General features: G+C 45.4%; 1 protein-coding gene across 1 annotated transcript in view; it reads right to left on the reverse strand.

Moving 5' to 3' along the window:
* Positions 1–17,508, reverse strand: part of manba (mannosidase beta) — a 73,876-nt gene extending 56,368 nt beyond the window's left edge. The window contains exons 1-4 of the mRNA XM_033020382.1: positions 17,339–17,508; positions 7,350–7,455; positions 6,822–6,992; positions 1,035–1,158 (exon numbers count right to left, since the gene is read on the reverse strand). Of these exons, the coding sequence (XP_032876273.1) occupies positions 1,035–1,158; positions 6,822–6,992; positions 7,350–7,364 (310 nt within the window). The 5' untranslated portion in view covers positions 7,365–7,455; positions 17,339–17,508. The remainder of the gene's footprint in view (positions 1–1,034; positions 1,159–6,821; positions 6,993–7,349; positions 7,456–17,338) is intronic.
* Between the last annotated feature and the right edge of the window lie 718 nt (positions 17,509–18,226).

Raw genomic sequence — 18,226 nt, forward strand, 5'->3', positions numbered from 1 at the left:
TGAGAAGGTTATTGGCTGCAACCTTCCCTCCATTGATGAACTGTACACTGCAAGGGCCAGGAAGCGAGCGAGTAAGATCATCTCTGACCCCTCTCACCCTGGCCACAAACTCTTTGAATCACTTGCCTCTGGAAGACGACTCCGGACTGTCGAAGCTGCCATAGCCAGACATAAAAACAGCTTTTTTTCCACGAGTAGTAGCTCTACTCAATAACCAAAAATCTGTAGCCTCCTTTTGCTCTGGTATTTTATTTAATTCACATGTTTAGTAATAATGTTTATTATTAATGTTTAATATTTTATGTGTAATTCCTAACTGTCACTGTATGTCATGTTGTCACTTGCGGGCGGAGCACCAAGACAAATTCCTTGTATGTGAATATACTTGGCCAATGAACTTATTCACTCATTCATTCATTCATTCATTCATTCATTCATTCATTCATTCATTCATTCATTCATATCTCCAACAACTCTTACAAACTTCTACAGATACACCATAGAAAGCATACTGTTGGATTGCATCACAGCTTGGTTTGGGAACAGCCCTGCCCAAGACCTCAATAAATTGCAGAGAGATGTAGATGTAGCCCAGTCCATCACACAGACCAGACTCCCCACCACTGACTCCATCTACACTTTACGCTGCCTCAGAAAAGTAGCCAACATAATCAAAGACGTCCCACCCCAGTCATTCCTCTCCCACTCCCGTCCAGCAGAAGGTACAGAAGCTTGAAAGCATGCACCACCAGACTCAGGAACAGCTTATTCCCCTCTGTTATCAGGCTTCCAAACGGTCCTTCCATAAGCTAGGGTACTGTCCGATTCACCTCTACCCCATTGCGGACATTGGACTTTGTCTCTGGAACTGATGCCCTACAATGCTGAGAACTATATGCTGCACTCTTTCAGACTGGAGAAGAGTCCTGACCCGAAAAGTCAACTATCCATTCCCTCCACAGGGTTACTCCAGCACCTTGTGTTCAATGGAAAGCTATCATCCGTCATCATTCAGATATTGGCAATACTCGTACCATAAACAGAAGTTGCGGTGAGATAGGTCAAGTGGCAAATTTCGTACATCTCAATCCTTATATCTTTCCAAATGCCTTGAGTAGGAAAGGATGGTCCCCAGTCCCAGCTGAAAGAAGACTGTTCCTGAAAATGATACAAAAAAAGCAACATAAATCATCATTCACTTCTCTGCACTGTCTTAATCCACTCATATTCACACACTGTGTTCCATTACAAAGCCAACCGCACACAATTAGGACATTCCAACTTTAACCTTCTGCGGTTGTTGCTAAAATGGGAAGGTGCAAATCAAGTTACAAACTTTAGATCCTCGATAACTGAATGGCCGGAGATGTTTGTTAAGACACGGTGTTATGGGGATGTGTTTTATACATAAACCAATGCAGAGTGGGTCATACGCAGTCTTTTTCCCCCCCAAGGTAGGTAATCCAGAACCAGGGGACATAGGGTTCAGGTGAGAGGGGAAAGATTTAATAGGAACCTGGGGAGCATCATTTTCATACAGAAGTATATGGAACGAGCTGCCAAAGGAGGTAGCTGAGGCAAGTACCATAATTTCATTGTTCCTTTTCTGGCAAATGGGACGAGCTTAGATGGGGCTTATTGGTCGTCAGACAAGTTGTGCTGAAGGGCCTGTTTCTGTGCTGTGTGACTCTATGGTACATATGACAATTAAACATTGAACAGCATTTAAAAGGCATTTGTATGTACGTTAATAGGAAAGGTGTAGAGATCCAGGCAAAGGGGAGTTGCTTAGATGGGGCATCTTGGACGGCATGGGCGAGTAGGGCTGAAGAGCCTGTACACCTCTGTCAATAAACAGCTGCAGCCGAGCATCACCTCTTGCATAATACTACATTACCGCAGCTGACAGAATGTGGTATTGTATGTCAGGAACCGCAGCAATCAATGTTGCATGGCCCTGTCACAGAGTCATATAGTGTGGAAATAGGCCCTTCGGCCCGACTTGCTCATGACAATCAAGATACCCCATCTACACTAGTCCCACCTGCCTGCGTTTGGCTTTATATCCCTATAAACCTTTCCTATTCATAGAAACATAGAAAATAGGTGTAGGAGGAGGCCATTCGGCCCTTCGAGCCAGCACTGCCATTCATTGTGATCATGGCTTGTCTAAGTCTCTTTTTAGGTGATGCCTCAACTACCTTCTCTGGCATCTCGTTCCATGCACCCACCACCCTTTGTGTGAAAGAGGTTGGCCCTCAGATTCTTATTAACCTTTCCCTTCTCACTTTAAATCTATGTCCTCTGGTTCTTGATTCCCTTTCTCTGTGCATTCACCCTATATAATCCCCTCATGATTTCATACACCTCTATAAGATCAGCTCTCAGCCTCCAAGGAATAAAGTTGTAGCCCTGTTGTCTGAGGTTCAGTTGTACATTGAATGCCTGACTGCATTGCCGCCGTCTGTTGACTGGCACATTGTTGGCGTGGAGGTAGGGGCGGCCTGCCAAGGCAGCATGTGCAAGGTCTGCTCACTGCCAGCAGGGGGCTGCTGCTTCCAGGTCTGGTGTACGTGACTCAAGTCAACTATTCAGCTCAGTAACCAGGGTATACTGTTTTCTCAGCGAAATTGCTTTTTGAAATCATATCCACATTGTCTTCACGGGACTTTATGTCCAGCTGCACTTGGACTTTGAAAATGGTGCCAAAACCTGGCGACTCTTGTATATGGTCTCAGTGACTATTTAGTTTAGTTTAGTTTAGTTTAGTTTTGTGGAAACTGGCCCACTGAGTCCATGCCGACCAGCGATCACCTGCACTAGTTCTATCCTACACACTAGGGCCAATTTACAATAACTAATTATCCTACAAAACTGCACATCCTTGGAATGCAGGAGGAAACCAGAGCACCCGGTGGAATCTCACATGCTCACAGGGAGAACGTACAAATTCTGTACAGACAGCACCCGTAGTCAGGATCGAACACAGGTCTCTTGCACTGTAAGGCAGCAACTCTACCGCTGTGCCACTGAAACACTGGAAACATTTCAGTAACTAATGGCACATGAATTTGGATTGTTTTTACTCTGAACCATCCAAGGTTGAGGGGAGACCAGATAAAGTATATATTATGAGAGGAATAGATTCAGGGTGAAAATGTCAACAACCAGAGGGCATAGTGTTATGGTGAGAGGGGCAAAGTTTAAAAGAGATGAGGGGGAGTACATGCTTTTTTTCACATGTAAAGTGGTGGTGGCCTGGAAAGCGCTGGCAGGAATGGTGGAGGCAGATGCAATAGTGGTGTTTAAGAGGTTTTTAGATAGGCACATGGATATGCAGGGAATTACAACTTTTGGAAGACATTTGGACATATATAATGAGGGGAAAGATTTAGAGGGCAAAGGGCCAAATGAAGGCAAATGGGACAAGTACAATATGCCAACAAGTTGTGCCAGTTACCACTTGCTATACAACTCTAACTATGAATGGAGGGATATGGATCACGTGCAGGCAGAGGGGATTGTATTAACTTGATATCATGATCAGCATGGAGATAGTGGGCCGAATGCTGTATGTTCTCTGCTCTATGAATTCTTGGAGATGTTTCTGAGGGAAGTGATGAGACACCATATAAGAGAGCGTTTAATGTACACCCGCAGGCTTTGATCCTGTGTTGGATCCACAGCAACATTAAACCAACGACACGGAATCATTCCAAATATGTCCTCAGGCCCCATGGATCAGATTGCCTTCCACAGAAATACAGCTGATATTTTCCAAACAGCTTACAGGGCTTCTATACATGGCTGTAAAGAATTTCCCGGCCTCTACAAGAACTCCCAGTTCTGCCTCTATAAATAGGTCTACAATCATCAGCACTACAGCCTCCAGAACCACCAGCCAGTAAACACTGCAACGGGAAAGGATTGCTGGGCATTGTGAGGCTTCCAACTCTCGGTTCACATGAAGTCTGCACCATTTAGAGTGCTCCAACGCTCCCAGTCTACCGCTCCGCACAAATAAAGCAAACCTATTCCTCATGTTAGTTAGTGGATATGCAGGGAATGGACGGATATGGATTTAGTGCACGCAGATAACAGTTAGTCTTGGCATCATGTTCAGCACAGACATTGTGGGCTAAAGGGCCTGTTCTTGTGCTGTCCTGTTGTATAATAATTGAAAGATTCATTGATTAATATAATTCAATACCATTGACCCTGATCAATGGTCCGAAATGGCTCCATCATAACAAAACAGCAGCAAGTCTCAATGAAAAAAAAACAAAGTGCTGGAGGAACTCAGCAGGTCTATTGAGGGAATGGGCGTCTGAAGAAGGGTTCCAGCCTGAAACGTCGCCTATACATTCCCTCCACAGATGCTGCCTGGCCCATTGAGTTCCTCCAGCACTTTGCATTTTACTGAGGATCTGAAGTTGCTTGTGTTACCGTGCATCAATCCTTGCAGGTATTGCAGTCTCAATTGCGTCTCCATGGACACTTAAATGCTGACCTTGCATCCACAAATTAAGATGGTAGCAAAGCGCGCACCACCAGGAACAGCTTCTTCCCGTCTGTTCTCAGGCTTCTGAATGGCCCTTCCATAAGCTAGGGTACTGTCCAATTCACTTCTACCCCATTGCGGACATTGGACTTTGTCTCTGGAGCTGATGCGCTGCAATGCTGAGAACTATATTCTGCACTCTGTATCTTCCACTTTGCTCTACCTATTGTACTGGAGTTTGATTTGATTGTACTAATGTATAGAATTTTCTCTTCGAACTGGAATAGCATGCAAATCAGAGCTTTGTCGCTTGGTGCACGTGAATAAACCTAACGTAAAGCTTATCTGATTTAAGAATTTTGACAGCGGTCTTCATGATGTCTGGTTGGCTCCAATCTCCTGCTTTACTTATGTGTTGTTTTAAGATTTCCCAATTTCTATCTTGTTGCAATTTCAAGGCAAACCTAAGAGAGCCTACAACATGACTGGACTGATTTGATCACACCAATGTCTACTGAATTGTGCTCTCTCCCACGTCAAAGCAGCTATCTATACATGACTGGGGAGAGGAAAGATGATGCCATTGTCCCCATGCCAGCTCATCATCAGCTCCTGCATCAAGCATCAAGACACAGTATGGATCGTGTTAGACGTCACACATAAGAACCTCCAACAGTGCATCAGCAGAGAGGCAATCTCACAGTGGAGTTTCGGGCGACACAGTGGCATGGCTGGTAGAGCCGCTGCCTCACAGAGCCAGAGACCCAGGTTCTATCCCGACGTCGGGTGCTGTCTGGATGGAATTTGCACGTTTTCTCTGTTGGATTTTCTCCGTATGCTCCGGTTTCCTCCCACATACAGGTTTGTAGGTTAATTGGCCCTCTGTAAATTGTCGCGAGTGTAGGGAGTGGATGGGAAAGTGGGATAATGTAGAACTAGTGTGAACAGGTGATCAATGGTTGGCGTGGACTCGGTGGGCCGAAGAGCCTGTTTCCATTCTGTATTTCTAAACTAAATCAAAGTTTCAACTCTGTGTTCCCAGGGCTATTAAAATTATTGTAATGCATTCATTTCAGTCAAGTCCCAGCAAATAATGAATGCAGGCAGGAAATCGTCAAGTGATGTTATTTATGAGCCAACGTTTTGGATGCATAAGAAGGTAAGAAATGGGAGTAGTTGTCTTTCAGCACCTTGGCTCTGCCCCACCATTCAGTGTGGTCGTTCAGTAGACATTTCCCAGTGTTACTCCTGCATCCTATCATCCTCTTATCATCCAGAAATCATGTCTGAGGAAGGGTCCCATCCCAAAACACCACCTAGCCATGTCCTCCAGAAATGCTGGCTGACCCGCTGAGTTACTCCAGCAGTTAAGTGTCTTTTTTTGTAAACTAGTATCTGCAATTATTTGTGTTCCCAGTAATCTATAGATTGGTTTTGTCTGAGCTCCACAAGTGAAGGTCCTCAGCCCTCCAAGATGGGACGTCATGGCGAGATGTGCGGGGCAGGTATTTTTACATCTCGGGTAGTGGGTGCCCGGAACATACTGCCTGGGATGGTGGTGGAGGCAGATATGGATCATGTGCAGGAAGAGGACATTAGTGTAACCGAGCAATATGTTCGGCAAGGATATTGTGGACCGAAGGGGTTGTTCCTGTGCTATGAAGACATTGTCCCTCGTGTCAGTGGTATTTGTTTATCCCAGGAAGGATAAGGACTGTTATAACAGTCATAAAACACAAAATACATGAAATTAAAGTGACGAGTGAAAAGGATTGGGGATGTGCAAAGATGGAGGGGGGAGTCTGTGTACTGCACGACAGAAACGGAAGTTGTACAGTTTAAATGGGTCACTCTTACTCTATGACCCCTGGTTCTAGACTCCCCAGTCAGGGGAAAAATGCTTCCTGCATGCAGCTTGTCCTACCTGGTAGCATTAAAAATTAAGCATTTGGCTAGACTCATCCATGCCAACCTAATTGTCCACCTCTGCTAGTTTGCCCGTGTTTGGCCAACATTCCTCCAAACTCTTCCTATTCACGAACCTGACAAAATATCTACAAAACATTCTAACTTCCTCTGGCAGCTAGCACCACATACCCACCATCATCTGTGAGAAGGAATGCTGGAGTCATTCAGCAGGTCAGGCAGCATCTGTGGAGAACATGGAAAGTGATGTGTAGGAAGGAAGTGCAGATGCTGCTTTAAGCCGAAGATAGAGACAAAGTGCTGGAGTAACTCAGTGGGTCAGGCAGCATCTCTGGAGAATATGGATAATGAAGTTACAGGTGGGGACCTATCTTCAGTTCCACCAGAGCCTCACCTTTCTGATGAAGTTGACATGGCATTCTCCATTTTGCTGAGGTGGTGGGCAGTCAGGGGGCACTGAGTACTGGCTGTGTGCAGCATTCCGCTCCGCTGCATACAAAACCGCTGATACAAAACGCACCTCAATGTAGTTCCTTTCTTTGATCACGTCAGTAGAATCAAAAGTCTAAAAGGATCAATAAACCAAAATTAAAACCAATAGCATGCATGAATGTTAAGGTTTACTTTTTACAAAGTCCAGTCTTTATATTGTTAAGTATTTTCGACTTGTCTATAAATGAAATTCTCTTCAAATTATAGACACCAAATAAACTTCAGAACCAAAGAAGCTGTGGAGGGATTTCTTCTTGGAGTCAGGTTAGGTGTAGAGGAAATAGAGAGCAAAGACTCCTGAACATCAGTCCAAAGGTATTTGCCGAAATACTCCACTGGTACAACAATTATAATGTAATTTTTATATATTAGTTAAAAATTGCAAGCTTGGCTTGTTAATGTTAAATGAGTTTTGCACCGGTCCACTCACATATCTGCGGAACATGTTACTGGCTGTGCCAAGGGTGACATTGTTGAGAAGGATTGTGGCCACAGTGTCCAGCCCATCACACACCAGATTTACTCTCTTCCACTTCCTATAAAAAGTAATGAGCAGATATTAGTTAAACATTAAATGCCTTACAGATCTCAGGAGGGCTTAGAGGGGGCGTGAAAAGGGATGTGAGGGGGGAGATAAAGAGAAAGTGAGGGAGGGGGGGAGAGGGGGAAGTGGAAGTAAGGGGAGAGGGGGTGGGTAAGTGGGTGAGGGGGAGGAAAGGGGAGAAAGGGGCTAGAGGGCACGATTGGGAGGGGGAAAGGGGAGAGGGCAAGGAAAGGGAAAGTGGGGGGGGGGAGATATGGAATGAGGGGTGAAGAGAGGATGGGGAAAGGGGAAGTGAGGTAGGCAGATATGAAATGAGGGGGGTCAGAATGACGGGGAAAGGTGAAGGGGCTAGAGGGTAGGTAAAGGGGGAGAGAGGAGGGGAAAGGGGAGAGAGGGGAAAGGGGGAGAGAGGGTAAGGGGGAGAGGGGAAAGGGGGAGAGGGGAAAGGGAGAGAGGGGAAATGGGGAGAGGGGGGAAAGGGAGAGAGAGGAGGGGAAAGGGGGGAAAGGGGAAGAGAGGAGGGGAAAGAGGGGAAAGGGGAGAGAGGGGAAAGGTAAAGAGAGGGGAAAGGGGAAGAGGGGTAATGGGGAGATAGTAGAAAGAGGGAGAGAGGAGAAAAGGGGATGGTGGAGACTGGAAATGAGGAGCGGTGTGGAAGTAACATGGAGGGGTCTGGGAGGGGCACAGAGGTGTGATGCAATGTGGGGAGGGTGATGGGAAGAGTGGCTTGGAGAGGGATCAGTTAATGGGTGTTTCATTCAACCACCAAGCACAGCCCCAGAGCTGGAGGGACCTCATTCTCATTTCCCTCATTTCTTTCAATAAACCTGAGAGTTTTCACCCAACAAACAGCTAACAATGGCCTGTTATCTAAACAATTTATTTTATCATCATTACTTTTTTGCATATCTTTCATTCATTGTTTTCTATCTCTCTACATCGTCTATATCTCTCGATTCCCTTATCCCTAAAAGTCTGAAACATAGAAACATAGAACATAGAAATTAGGTGCAGGAGTAGGCCATTCGGCCCTTCGAGCCTGCACCGCCATTCAATATGATCATGGCTGATCATCCAACTCAGTATCCCGTACCTGCCTTCTCTCCATACCCTCTGATCCCCTTAGCCACAAGGGCCACATCTAACTCCCTCTTAAATATAGCCAATGAACTGGCCCCGACTACCCTCTGTGGCAGGGAGTTCCATAGATTCACCACTCTCTGTGTGAAAAAAGTTCTTCTCATCTCGGTTTTAAAGGATTTCCCCCTTATCCTTAAGCTGTGACCCCTTGTCCTGGACTTCCCCAACATCGGGAGCAATCTTCCTGCATCTAGCCTGTCCTAACCCCTTAAGAATTTTGTAAGTTTCTATAAGATCCCCTCTCAATCTCCTAAATTCTAGAGAGTATAAACCAAGTCTATCCAGTCTTTCTTCATAAGACAGTCCTGACATCCCAGGAATCAGTCTGGTGAACCTTCTCTGCATCCCTCTATGGCAATAATGTCCTTCCTCAGATTTGGAGACCAAAACTGTACGCAATACTCCAGGTGTGGTCTCACCAAGACCCTGTACAACTGCAGTAGAACCTCCCTGCTCCTATACTCAAATCCTTTTGCTATGAAAGCTAACATACCATTCGCTTTCTTCACTGCCTGCTGCACCTGCATGCCCACTTTCAATGACTGGTGTACCATGACACCCAGGTCTCGCTGCATCTCCCCTTTTCCTAGTCGGCCACCATTTAGATAATAGTCTGCTTTCCTGTTTTTGCCACCAAAATGGATAACCTCACATTTATCCACATTATACTGCATCTGCCAAACATTTGCCCACTCACCCAGCCTATCCAAGTCACCTTGCAGTCTCCTAGCATCCTCCTCACAGCTAACACTGCCCCCCAGCTTCGTGTCATCCGCAAACTTGGAGATATTGCCTTCAATTCCCTCATCCAGATCATTAATATATATTGTAAATAGCTGGTGTCCCAGCACTGAGCCTTGCGGTACCCCACTAGTCACTGCCTGCCATTGTGAAAAGGACCCGTTTACTCCTACTCTTTGCTTCCTGTTTGCCAGCCAGTTCTCTATCCACATCAATACTGAACCCCCAATGCCGTGTGCTTTAAGTTTGTAAACTAATCTCTTATGTGGGACCTTGTCGAAAGCCTTCTGGAAGTCCAGATACACCACATCCACTGGTTCTCCCCTATCCACGCTACTAGTTACATCCTCGAAAAATTCTATAAGATTCGTCAGACATGATTTACCTTTTGTAAATCCATGCTGACTTCGTCCAATGATTTCACCACTTTCCAAATGTGCTGCTATCCCATCTTTAATAACTGACTAGCAGTTTCCCCACTACCGATGTTAGACTAACTGGTCTGTAATTCCCCGTTTTCTCTCTCCCTCCCTTCTTAAAAAGTGGGGTTACGTTTGCTACCCGCCAATCCTCAGGAACTACTCCAGAATCTAAAGAGTTTTGAAAGATTATTACTAATGCATCCACTATTTCTGGAGCTACTTCCTTAAGTACTCTGGGATGCAGCCTATCTGGCCCTGGGGATTTATCGGCCTTTAATCCATTTAATTTACCCAACACCACTTCCCGGCTAACCTGGATTTCACTCAATTCCTCCAACTCCTTTGACCCGCGGTCCCCTGCTATTTCCGGCAGATTATTTATGTCTTCCTTAGTGAAGACGGAACCAAAGTAGTTATTCAATTGGTCCGCCATATCCTTGTTCCCCATGATCAACTCACCCGTTTCTGACTGCAAGGGACCTACATTTGTTTTAACTAATCTCTTTCTTTTCACATATCTATAAAAACTTTTGCAGTCAGTTTTTATGTTCCCTGCCAGTTTTCTTTCATAATCTATTTTTCCTTTCCTAATTAAGCCCTTTGTCCTCCTCTGCTGGTCTCTGAATTTCTCCCAGTCCTCCGGTATGCTGCTTTTTCTGGCTAATTTGTACGCATCATCCTTCGCTTTGATACTATCCCTGATTTCCCTTGTTATCCACGGATGCACTACCTTCCCTGGTTTATTCTTTTGCCAAACTGGGATGAACAATTTTTGTAGTTCATCCATGCAGTCTTTAAATGTCTTCCATTGCATATCCACCGTCAACCCTTTTAGAATTAATTGCCAGTCAATCTTGGCCAATTCACGTCTCATACCCTCAAAGTTACCTTTCTTTAAGTTCAGAACCATTGTTTCTGAATTAACAATGTCACTCTCCATCCTAATGAAGAACTCAACCATATTATGGTCACTCTTGCCCAAGGGGGCACGTACAACAAGACTGCTAACTAACCCTTCCTCATTACTCAATACCCAGTCTAAAATAGCCTGCTCTCTCGTTGGTTCCTCTACATGTTGATTTAGATAACTATCCCGCATACATTCCAAAAAATCCTCTTCCTCAGCACCCCTGCCAATTTGATTCACCCAATCTATATGTAGATTGAAGTCACCCATTATAACGGTTTTGCCTTTGTCGCACGCATTTCTAATTTCCTGTTTGATACCATCTCCAACTTCACTACTACTGTTAGGTGGCCTGTACACAACACCCACCAGCGTTTTCTGCCCCTTAGTGTTTCGCAGCTCTACCCATACTGATTCCACATCCTGCAAACTAATGTCCTTCCTTTCCATTGCGTTAATCTCCTCTCTAATCAGCAACGCTACCCCACCTCCTTTTCCTTTCTCTCTATCCCTCCTGAATATTGAATATCCCTGGATGTTCAGCTCCCAGCCTTGGTCACCCTGGAGCCATGTCTCTGTGATCCCAACTATATCATAGTCATTAATAGCTATCTGCACATTCAACTCATCCACCTTATTACGAATGCTCCTTGCATTGAGACACAAAGCCTTCAGGCTTGTTTTTACAACACTCTTACCCCTTATACAATTTTGTTGAAAAGTGGCCCTTTTTGATTTTTGCCCTGGATTTTCCGGCCTGCCACTTTTACTTTTCACCTTGCTACCTATTGCTTCTACCCTCATTTTACACCCCTCTGTCTCTACGCTCACACATTTAAGAAACCCTTTCCCTTTAACTCCATCCTCCACTAGCTCATTCGACACCCCACCCCCCTTATTCAGTTTAAAACCACCCGTGTAGCAGTGGCAAACCTGCCTGCCAGAATGCTGGTCCCACACCTGTTAAGAAGTGTCTCAACCCGAAACGTCACCCATTCCTTCTCTCCAGAGATGCTGAGTTACTCCAGCTTTTTTTGTCTATCTTCTGAGAGTTTTTAATGTAGTCTGGAAAAATCATGGCTCGGCCTCTCTCTCTCGCTCTCTCTCTCTCCCCTCTCTTTCTCTTGTCCCCGCCTTCTCGCCCCCTCAATTCTTTGTAATTCTGCTGGCTGTTGAGACAAGTCACATCCTCCCCTGTAAAATAATACCTTGCCGTCATGAACTTCTAAAAAACATAAAATAAAAAAACAGGTGAAACAGGAATTCACCAGCATATCGAGCCACACCTATGCAGCACAAAACAGAGTCAACATTTCAGTTGACTCCATCGACACTTCATGCTACCTCAGGAAAGCAGCTAACATAATCAAAGACTTAGGTTTAATGTGAGGGGAGAAAGATTTAAAAGGGGCCTGATGGGTAACTGAGGTGACCCGTTGTCTGTCAAACACATTTCATTTTACCGTTGACCCTGTGTTAACCTACATATGACAAATAAAACTGAACTGAACTTTATCACAAAGAGTGGTGAGTTTATGGAACGAGCTGCCGGAGGAGGAAGTTGAGGCAGGGTACTATCACAATGTTAGACAGGTACATGGATAGGATAGGTTTAGAGGGATATGGGGCAGATGCAGGCTGGTGGGACTAGTGTAGATGGGACATGTTGATTGGTGTGGGTAAATTGAACCGAAGAGCATGTTTCCACATTGCATGACTCGATGACGTTCCGGTCATTCCTTCTTCTCCCCGCTCCAGTCCGGCAGAAGGTACAGAAGCTTGAAAGCGCCCACCACCAGACTCAGGAACAGCTTCTTCCCCTCTGTTATCAGACTTCTGAACAGTCCTTCCATAAGCTAGTATACTGTCCGATTCACCGACTTTGGGGCTGGCGCGGCGTTCCGGCGGCGCCGACCGACTTCGGAGCCTCGGCCGTGGGCCAGTGGGCGACATCGTCGGGAGCTCGCAGGTCACAGGTTGGTGACCTGTTTTTCTGGAGCTCCCGCAACAACAGCTTCGTCCGCTGGAATGGAGGGCGGCAGCTTCAACCACCTCGGGCCGCGGAGTTTGAACCGGCCCGTTCGTGGAGCTCGGATTCAGCCGACTGACTTATTTACCATCACCCGGCGGGGTCACAACATCGGAAGCCTGATCTCCCCATTACCCCTCTCTTTACCTTTCCCCTCTCTCCCCCTTTCCCCTCCTCTCTCCCTCTTTCCCCTTTTCCCCCTCCTCTCTCCCTTTCCCCCCTCACCCCTTTCCCCTCTCCTCCTCAGCGCAGAGGGAGAACAAGGAGGGAAGAGACAAATACTTTAAGACTTTTGCCTTCCATCACAGTGAGGAGGTGCCTGATGAACTCACTGTGGTGGATGTTAAATTTGTGTTTATTGTGTGTTTTTGTTATTTTATTATATGTATGACTGCAAGGCACGAAATTTCGTTCAGACCTTCCGGTCTGAATGACAATAAAGGATACTTTACTTTTTTACTTTACTTTACTTACCCCATTGCGAACATTGGACTTTTTCTCTGGAACTGACACGCTACAATGCTGAGAACTATATTCTGTATCTTCCCATTGGCTCTACATATTGTACTTGAATTTGACATGATTATATTAAATATAATGTTATCTGATCAGTTTAAATAGCGGGCAGAACAAAACCTTTTATTGTACCTCGGTAAAAGTGACAATAGTAAACCTGAAGTCAGAGTCCTGTCCATTCAACATACACCTCTCTCCACAAACACTGGCTGACCTGCTGAGATTTTTCAAGCATTTGTTTGCATCTCTCTGTAGTTCAGTGCTCAGAATGAGGTTCCCTCGGCATCTGAGAAAGTGGCCAATCCCTCAGCAGATCTCCCCAGTTCAGTCCACCTGTCGCATTCATTCTCCATCCCTGACTGGCCATCTACATCATCTCGACAATCAGCAGCTTACCATTAGCCTGTTCACACTGCAGCCATAGACTCAGCACGGAAATAGACCCTTCAGCCCAGCTCGTCCATGCCGACCAAGGGACCTAACTGAGCTACTCCACTTGCCCATGCTTGGCCCATATCCATCCAAACCTGACTGTCTTTTAAATATTGTAATAGTACCTGCCTCAACCACTTCCTCTGGCACCTCATTCCTTACTGCGTAAAAAAGTTACCCCTCAGGTTTATATTAAATAGACAATAGGTGCAGGAGTGGGTCATTCGGCCCTTCGAGCCAGCACCGCCATTCACTGTGATCATGCTTGATCATCCACACACAGTACCCGTTCCTGCCTTCTCCCCATATCCCTTTGCTATCTTTAAGAGCTCTATCTAACTCTCTCATGAAAGCATCCAGAGAATTGGCCTCCACTGCCTTCTGAGGCAGCGAATTCCAGATTCACAACTCTCTGGGTGAAAACGTTTTTTCTTCATCTCCGTTCTAAATGGCTTACCCCTTATTCTTAAACTGGGGCCCCTGGTTCTGGACTCCCCCAACATCGGGAACATGTTTCCTGCCTCTAGCGTGTCCAATCCCTTAGTAATCTTATATGTTTCAATAAGATATCCTCTCATCCTTCTAAATTCCAAAGTATACAAGCCCAGTCGCTCCATTCTCTCAACATATGACAATCCCTCCATCCTGGGAATTAACCTCGTGAACCTACGCTGCACTCCCTCAATAGCAAGAATGTCCTTCCTCAAATTTGGAGACCAGAACTGCACACTATACTCCAGGTGTGGTCTCACCAGGGCCCTGTACAACTCAAGAAGGACCTCTATCCCCCTCACCTTAAACCTATGTCCTCCAGTTCTTGATTCCCCTACTCTGGGTAAAATACTCTGTGCATTCACCCTATCTATCCTTCATAATCTTACAAACTTCTATAAAGTCACCTTTCAAGCCTCCTGCATGAAAAATAATACTTAGCCTACCTATGAAGCCACTTTGGCCCAGTAAAATCCTCGTAAATCTATTCACAATTTGTGAAGTCATCGGAATTCACTGCAGAATTTGTTTGTGCCAGAATTGGCTAATTCTGATGTAACATCATCCATTAAGTTCGTTTTTCTTTCTCCACAGATGTTGTCTGATACATTGGGTACTTCCATCATTCATATACACAAGGAACTACAGGTGGCATCCCGGAAAACATGGATAGGAGCTAGAAGGATCCCGACCCGAAACGTCACCTAGCTGTGTTCTCCAGAGATGTTGCCTGACCCGCTGAGTTACAAACAATAGACAATAGTTACTCCAGCACTGTGTCCATGTTCTCCAGAAATGCTGCCTGACCCGCTGAGTTACTCCAGCACTCTGTGTCCGTGTTCTCCAGAGATGCTGGCTGACCCGCTGAGTTACACCAGCACTTTGCATCTGTACTTCCATCGTTCATTTTAATTTGATACCGGTTTATCAAATAAATCCTGGGGTAGAGCTGCTGCCTTACAGCACAAGAGATCCTGACTCTGGGTGCTGTCTGTGTGGAGTTTGTATGTTCTCCCTGTGACCACCTGGTTTTCATTCCACATGCCAAAGACGTGCAGGTTTGTAGATTAATTGACCTCTATAAATTGTCCCTAGTGTATAGGGTAGACTTGTGTAAGGGGGGTTGTGGGTCGGTGTGGACTCGGTGGGCCGAAGTGCCTGTTTCCACGCTGTATCTCTAAACTAAACTAAACCATTATTGTCACGTGAACCGAGATAGAGTAAAAAAAATATTGTATGCACGCTGTCCAGTCGATTTATACTACGCAAATACAATTAGGCCATACACAAGTTCAGCAGGTAGTGCAACAAGAGATATAGTATTACAGCGTTATTGGGTTACAGTTAGAGAAACTGCAGAGTTTTAAAAATGCAAGGTCAGCAATAAGGTTGGGTGAAAGATCGGAACTACACCCTATCTTATGGGTGGACTGTTCAGAGGTCTGATAACAGAGAGAAATAAACTGTTCTTCAACTTATGACGTGTGCTTTTAAGCTTTTATGTCTTCTGCCTAAAGAGTGATGGGAGTAGAAGAAATCAAGAGTATTTAATGGTCACATTAACTGAAACGGAACAATGAAATTCTTGCTTGCAGCAGCTTAACAGGCCTGTTATGATCGGTTTCTGTTTTCCTTCAATTCATTGCCGATTTCTAGCAGTGTTTTAATCTCTGTGTCAGCATATTTTTTATCTCATTCTATTTAATCTTCTTGAGACAGATCAGACTTAATTAACTGGACAGCACAAATGTAGTGTTACCTGGGCAACTTTGCATGGTTATTGTTTTCGCCAACCTAAACATTGAAACATTGGACAGTACAGCACATGGACAGGCCATTCGGCCCACAAAAGTGGGTGGTATTGTAGTAAAGATGTTGTCAGAAATTGCAGCAGGATCTTGATCGGTTGGGCAGGTGGGCTGGGGAATGGTTGATGGAATTTAATACAGAGAAATGTGAGGTGTTGTATGTTGGGAGCCCTAACATGGGCAGGACCCACACAGTGAATGATAGGGCTCTGGAAAGTATTGTAGAGCAGAGGGATCGAGGATTATAGGTACATAGTTGGTTTAGAGAGATATGGGGCAAATGCAGGCAGGTGGAACTAGTGTAGATGGGGCATGTTGGTCGGCGTGGGCAAGTTGGGCCGAAGGGCCTGTTTCTACGCTGTGAGACTCTGTGACTCTATGATCGTGCAGAGCATGATGCCAAGTTAAATTACTCCTCTTTGTCTTCACATGATCCATATCCCTCCATTCCCTGCATATCCTTGTGTCTATCTAAATGCCTCTTGAACACCACTATCATTTTTGCCTCTATCACCACTCCTGGCAGTACATTCCATGTGTAAACAACTTGCACGTCTCCAAATGTTTCCCCTAAAGCTATGTCTTTGACATTTGCACTCGAAGAAAATGATTCTGACAGTCTATCCTATTTATACATTTCAAAATTTACATTTGCCAATTCTCCCCTCAGCCTCCGACGTTCCAGAGAAAACAATCCAAGTTTAACCAACCTCTCCTTATAGCTAATACTATCTAATCCAGGCAACAATCTGGTTACCCTCATCTGACACCCTTTCCAAAACCTCCACATCCTTCCTGTAATGGGGCGACCAGAGCTGCATGCAATACTCCAATTGCGGCCTGACCGAAGTGCTATAAAGCTGTATCATGACTTCCTGACTCTTATCCTCAATCCCCCGACCAATGAAGGCAAGCATACTGTACGCCTTCTTTACCTGCCTAGCTACATGTGTTGTCACTTTCAAGGACCCTTCCAACTTAAAGCATGCTTAATTTCCACTCTCCCAGTTTTGTCAGTCTTCACTTTGTTTCCCCATTTAGATGTTGCCTAATCAGTTCGGTATTTCTGTTTTTTCAACATCTCTTTTTGTTTCGCTTTTAAATAAACAATTAAAAAAGGATCTAAAAATGGCCCCAGTGGGACCATTGCATCTTATTATACACAAAAGAACTGTTGTTGCTGGAAATGTCTAACCCCAAAAAATATGATTCAAAGGGTCTCAACGGAAAACATCATCCATCCATTTCATCCACAGATGCTACCTGACCTGCTGAGTACCTCCAGCACTGTGTGTTTTGCTCAAGGCATCTTATCTGTCGCCCTCACAAGATACCCTATACTGAGGCAATCCTTCTACTGTTCAGCGAGACCGCAGTGTACCACGCACCTCACGTCAGGGGGTAGGGTGAATGTCCGAGTGTAGGTCCAGTTGTCCAACCCAACCCATCGGTAAGCTTCATCGTTAAACCTGTAGTATGGGTCCTGAGCCCAAACACAAAGAACACGTGCGTGAGAAACCTCTCTCTTTTGGCTCCTCACGATTATTCTTCACACATGCCCCACATCCCTCAACACCGACACCTCCCCCTCGACATCGTCTCATAGTCCCCACCCTTCACACACTCCCCCCACAAACCTTTTGCCACTCCCCTCCTCCTCTTCAAACCCTCCCTATACATCCCCCCCAAGAATGGGTCGACTGGGCATATTCAGTGGAATTTAGAAGGATGAGAGGATATCTTATAGAAACATAAACATTCTTAAAGGATTGGTCAGGCTAGATGCAGGAAAAATGTTCCCAATGTTGGGGGATTCCAGGGCCAGGGGTTACAGTTTAAGAATAAGGGGTAGGCCATTCAGGACTGAGATGAGGAAAAACTTTTTCACCCAGAGAGTTGTGAATCTGTGGAATTCTCTGACACAGAAGACAGTGGAGGCCAATTCACTGGATGTTTTCCAGAGAGAGTAATGCCCCTGTCCCACTTAGGAAACCTGAACAGAAACCTCTGGTGACCTTGCGCCCCACCCAAGGTTTCCATGAGTCGCCAGAGGTTTTGGTCACTTGCCTGGAAAGCCTTGACCGAAGCGTGAGCTGCATCTACTGACCAAAGATCCTACAGGATCTTTGCTACCGACCGCACACACACACAAACACATCACGAAGGTGGGGGCCAGGGACAGCGGAGTAGCGCTGTCTACGTGAAGAAGAGGAAGGTAAACGGCTGCCAGAGTCCTTTAGAGGGAGGGACAGAGAGGGAGAAGGGGGGGGGGGAGA

The sequence above is a fragment of the Amblyraja radiata genome, chromosome 1 (assembly GCF_010909765.2).
Source record: "Amblyraja radiata isolate CabotCenter1 chromosome 1, sAmbRad1.1.pri, whole genome shotgun sequence".
In the NCBI taxonomy this organism is placed as follows: domain Eukaryota; kingdom Metazoa; phylum Chordata; class Chondrichthyes; order Rajiformes; family Rajidae; genus Amblyraja; species Amblyraja radiata.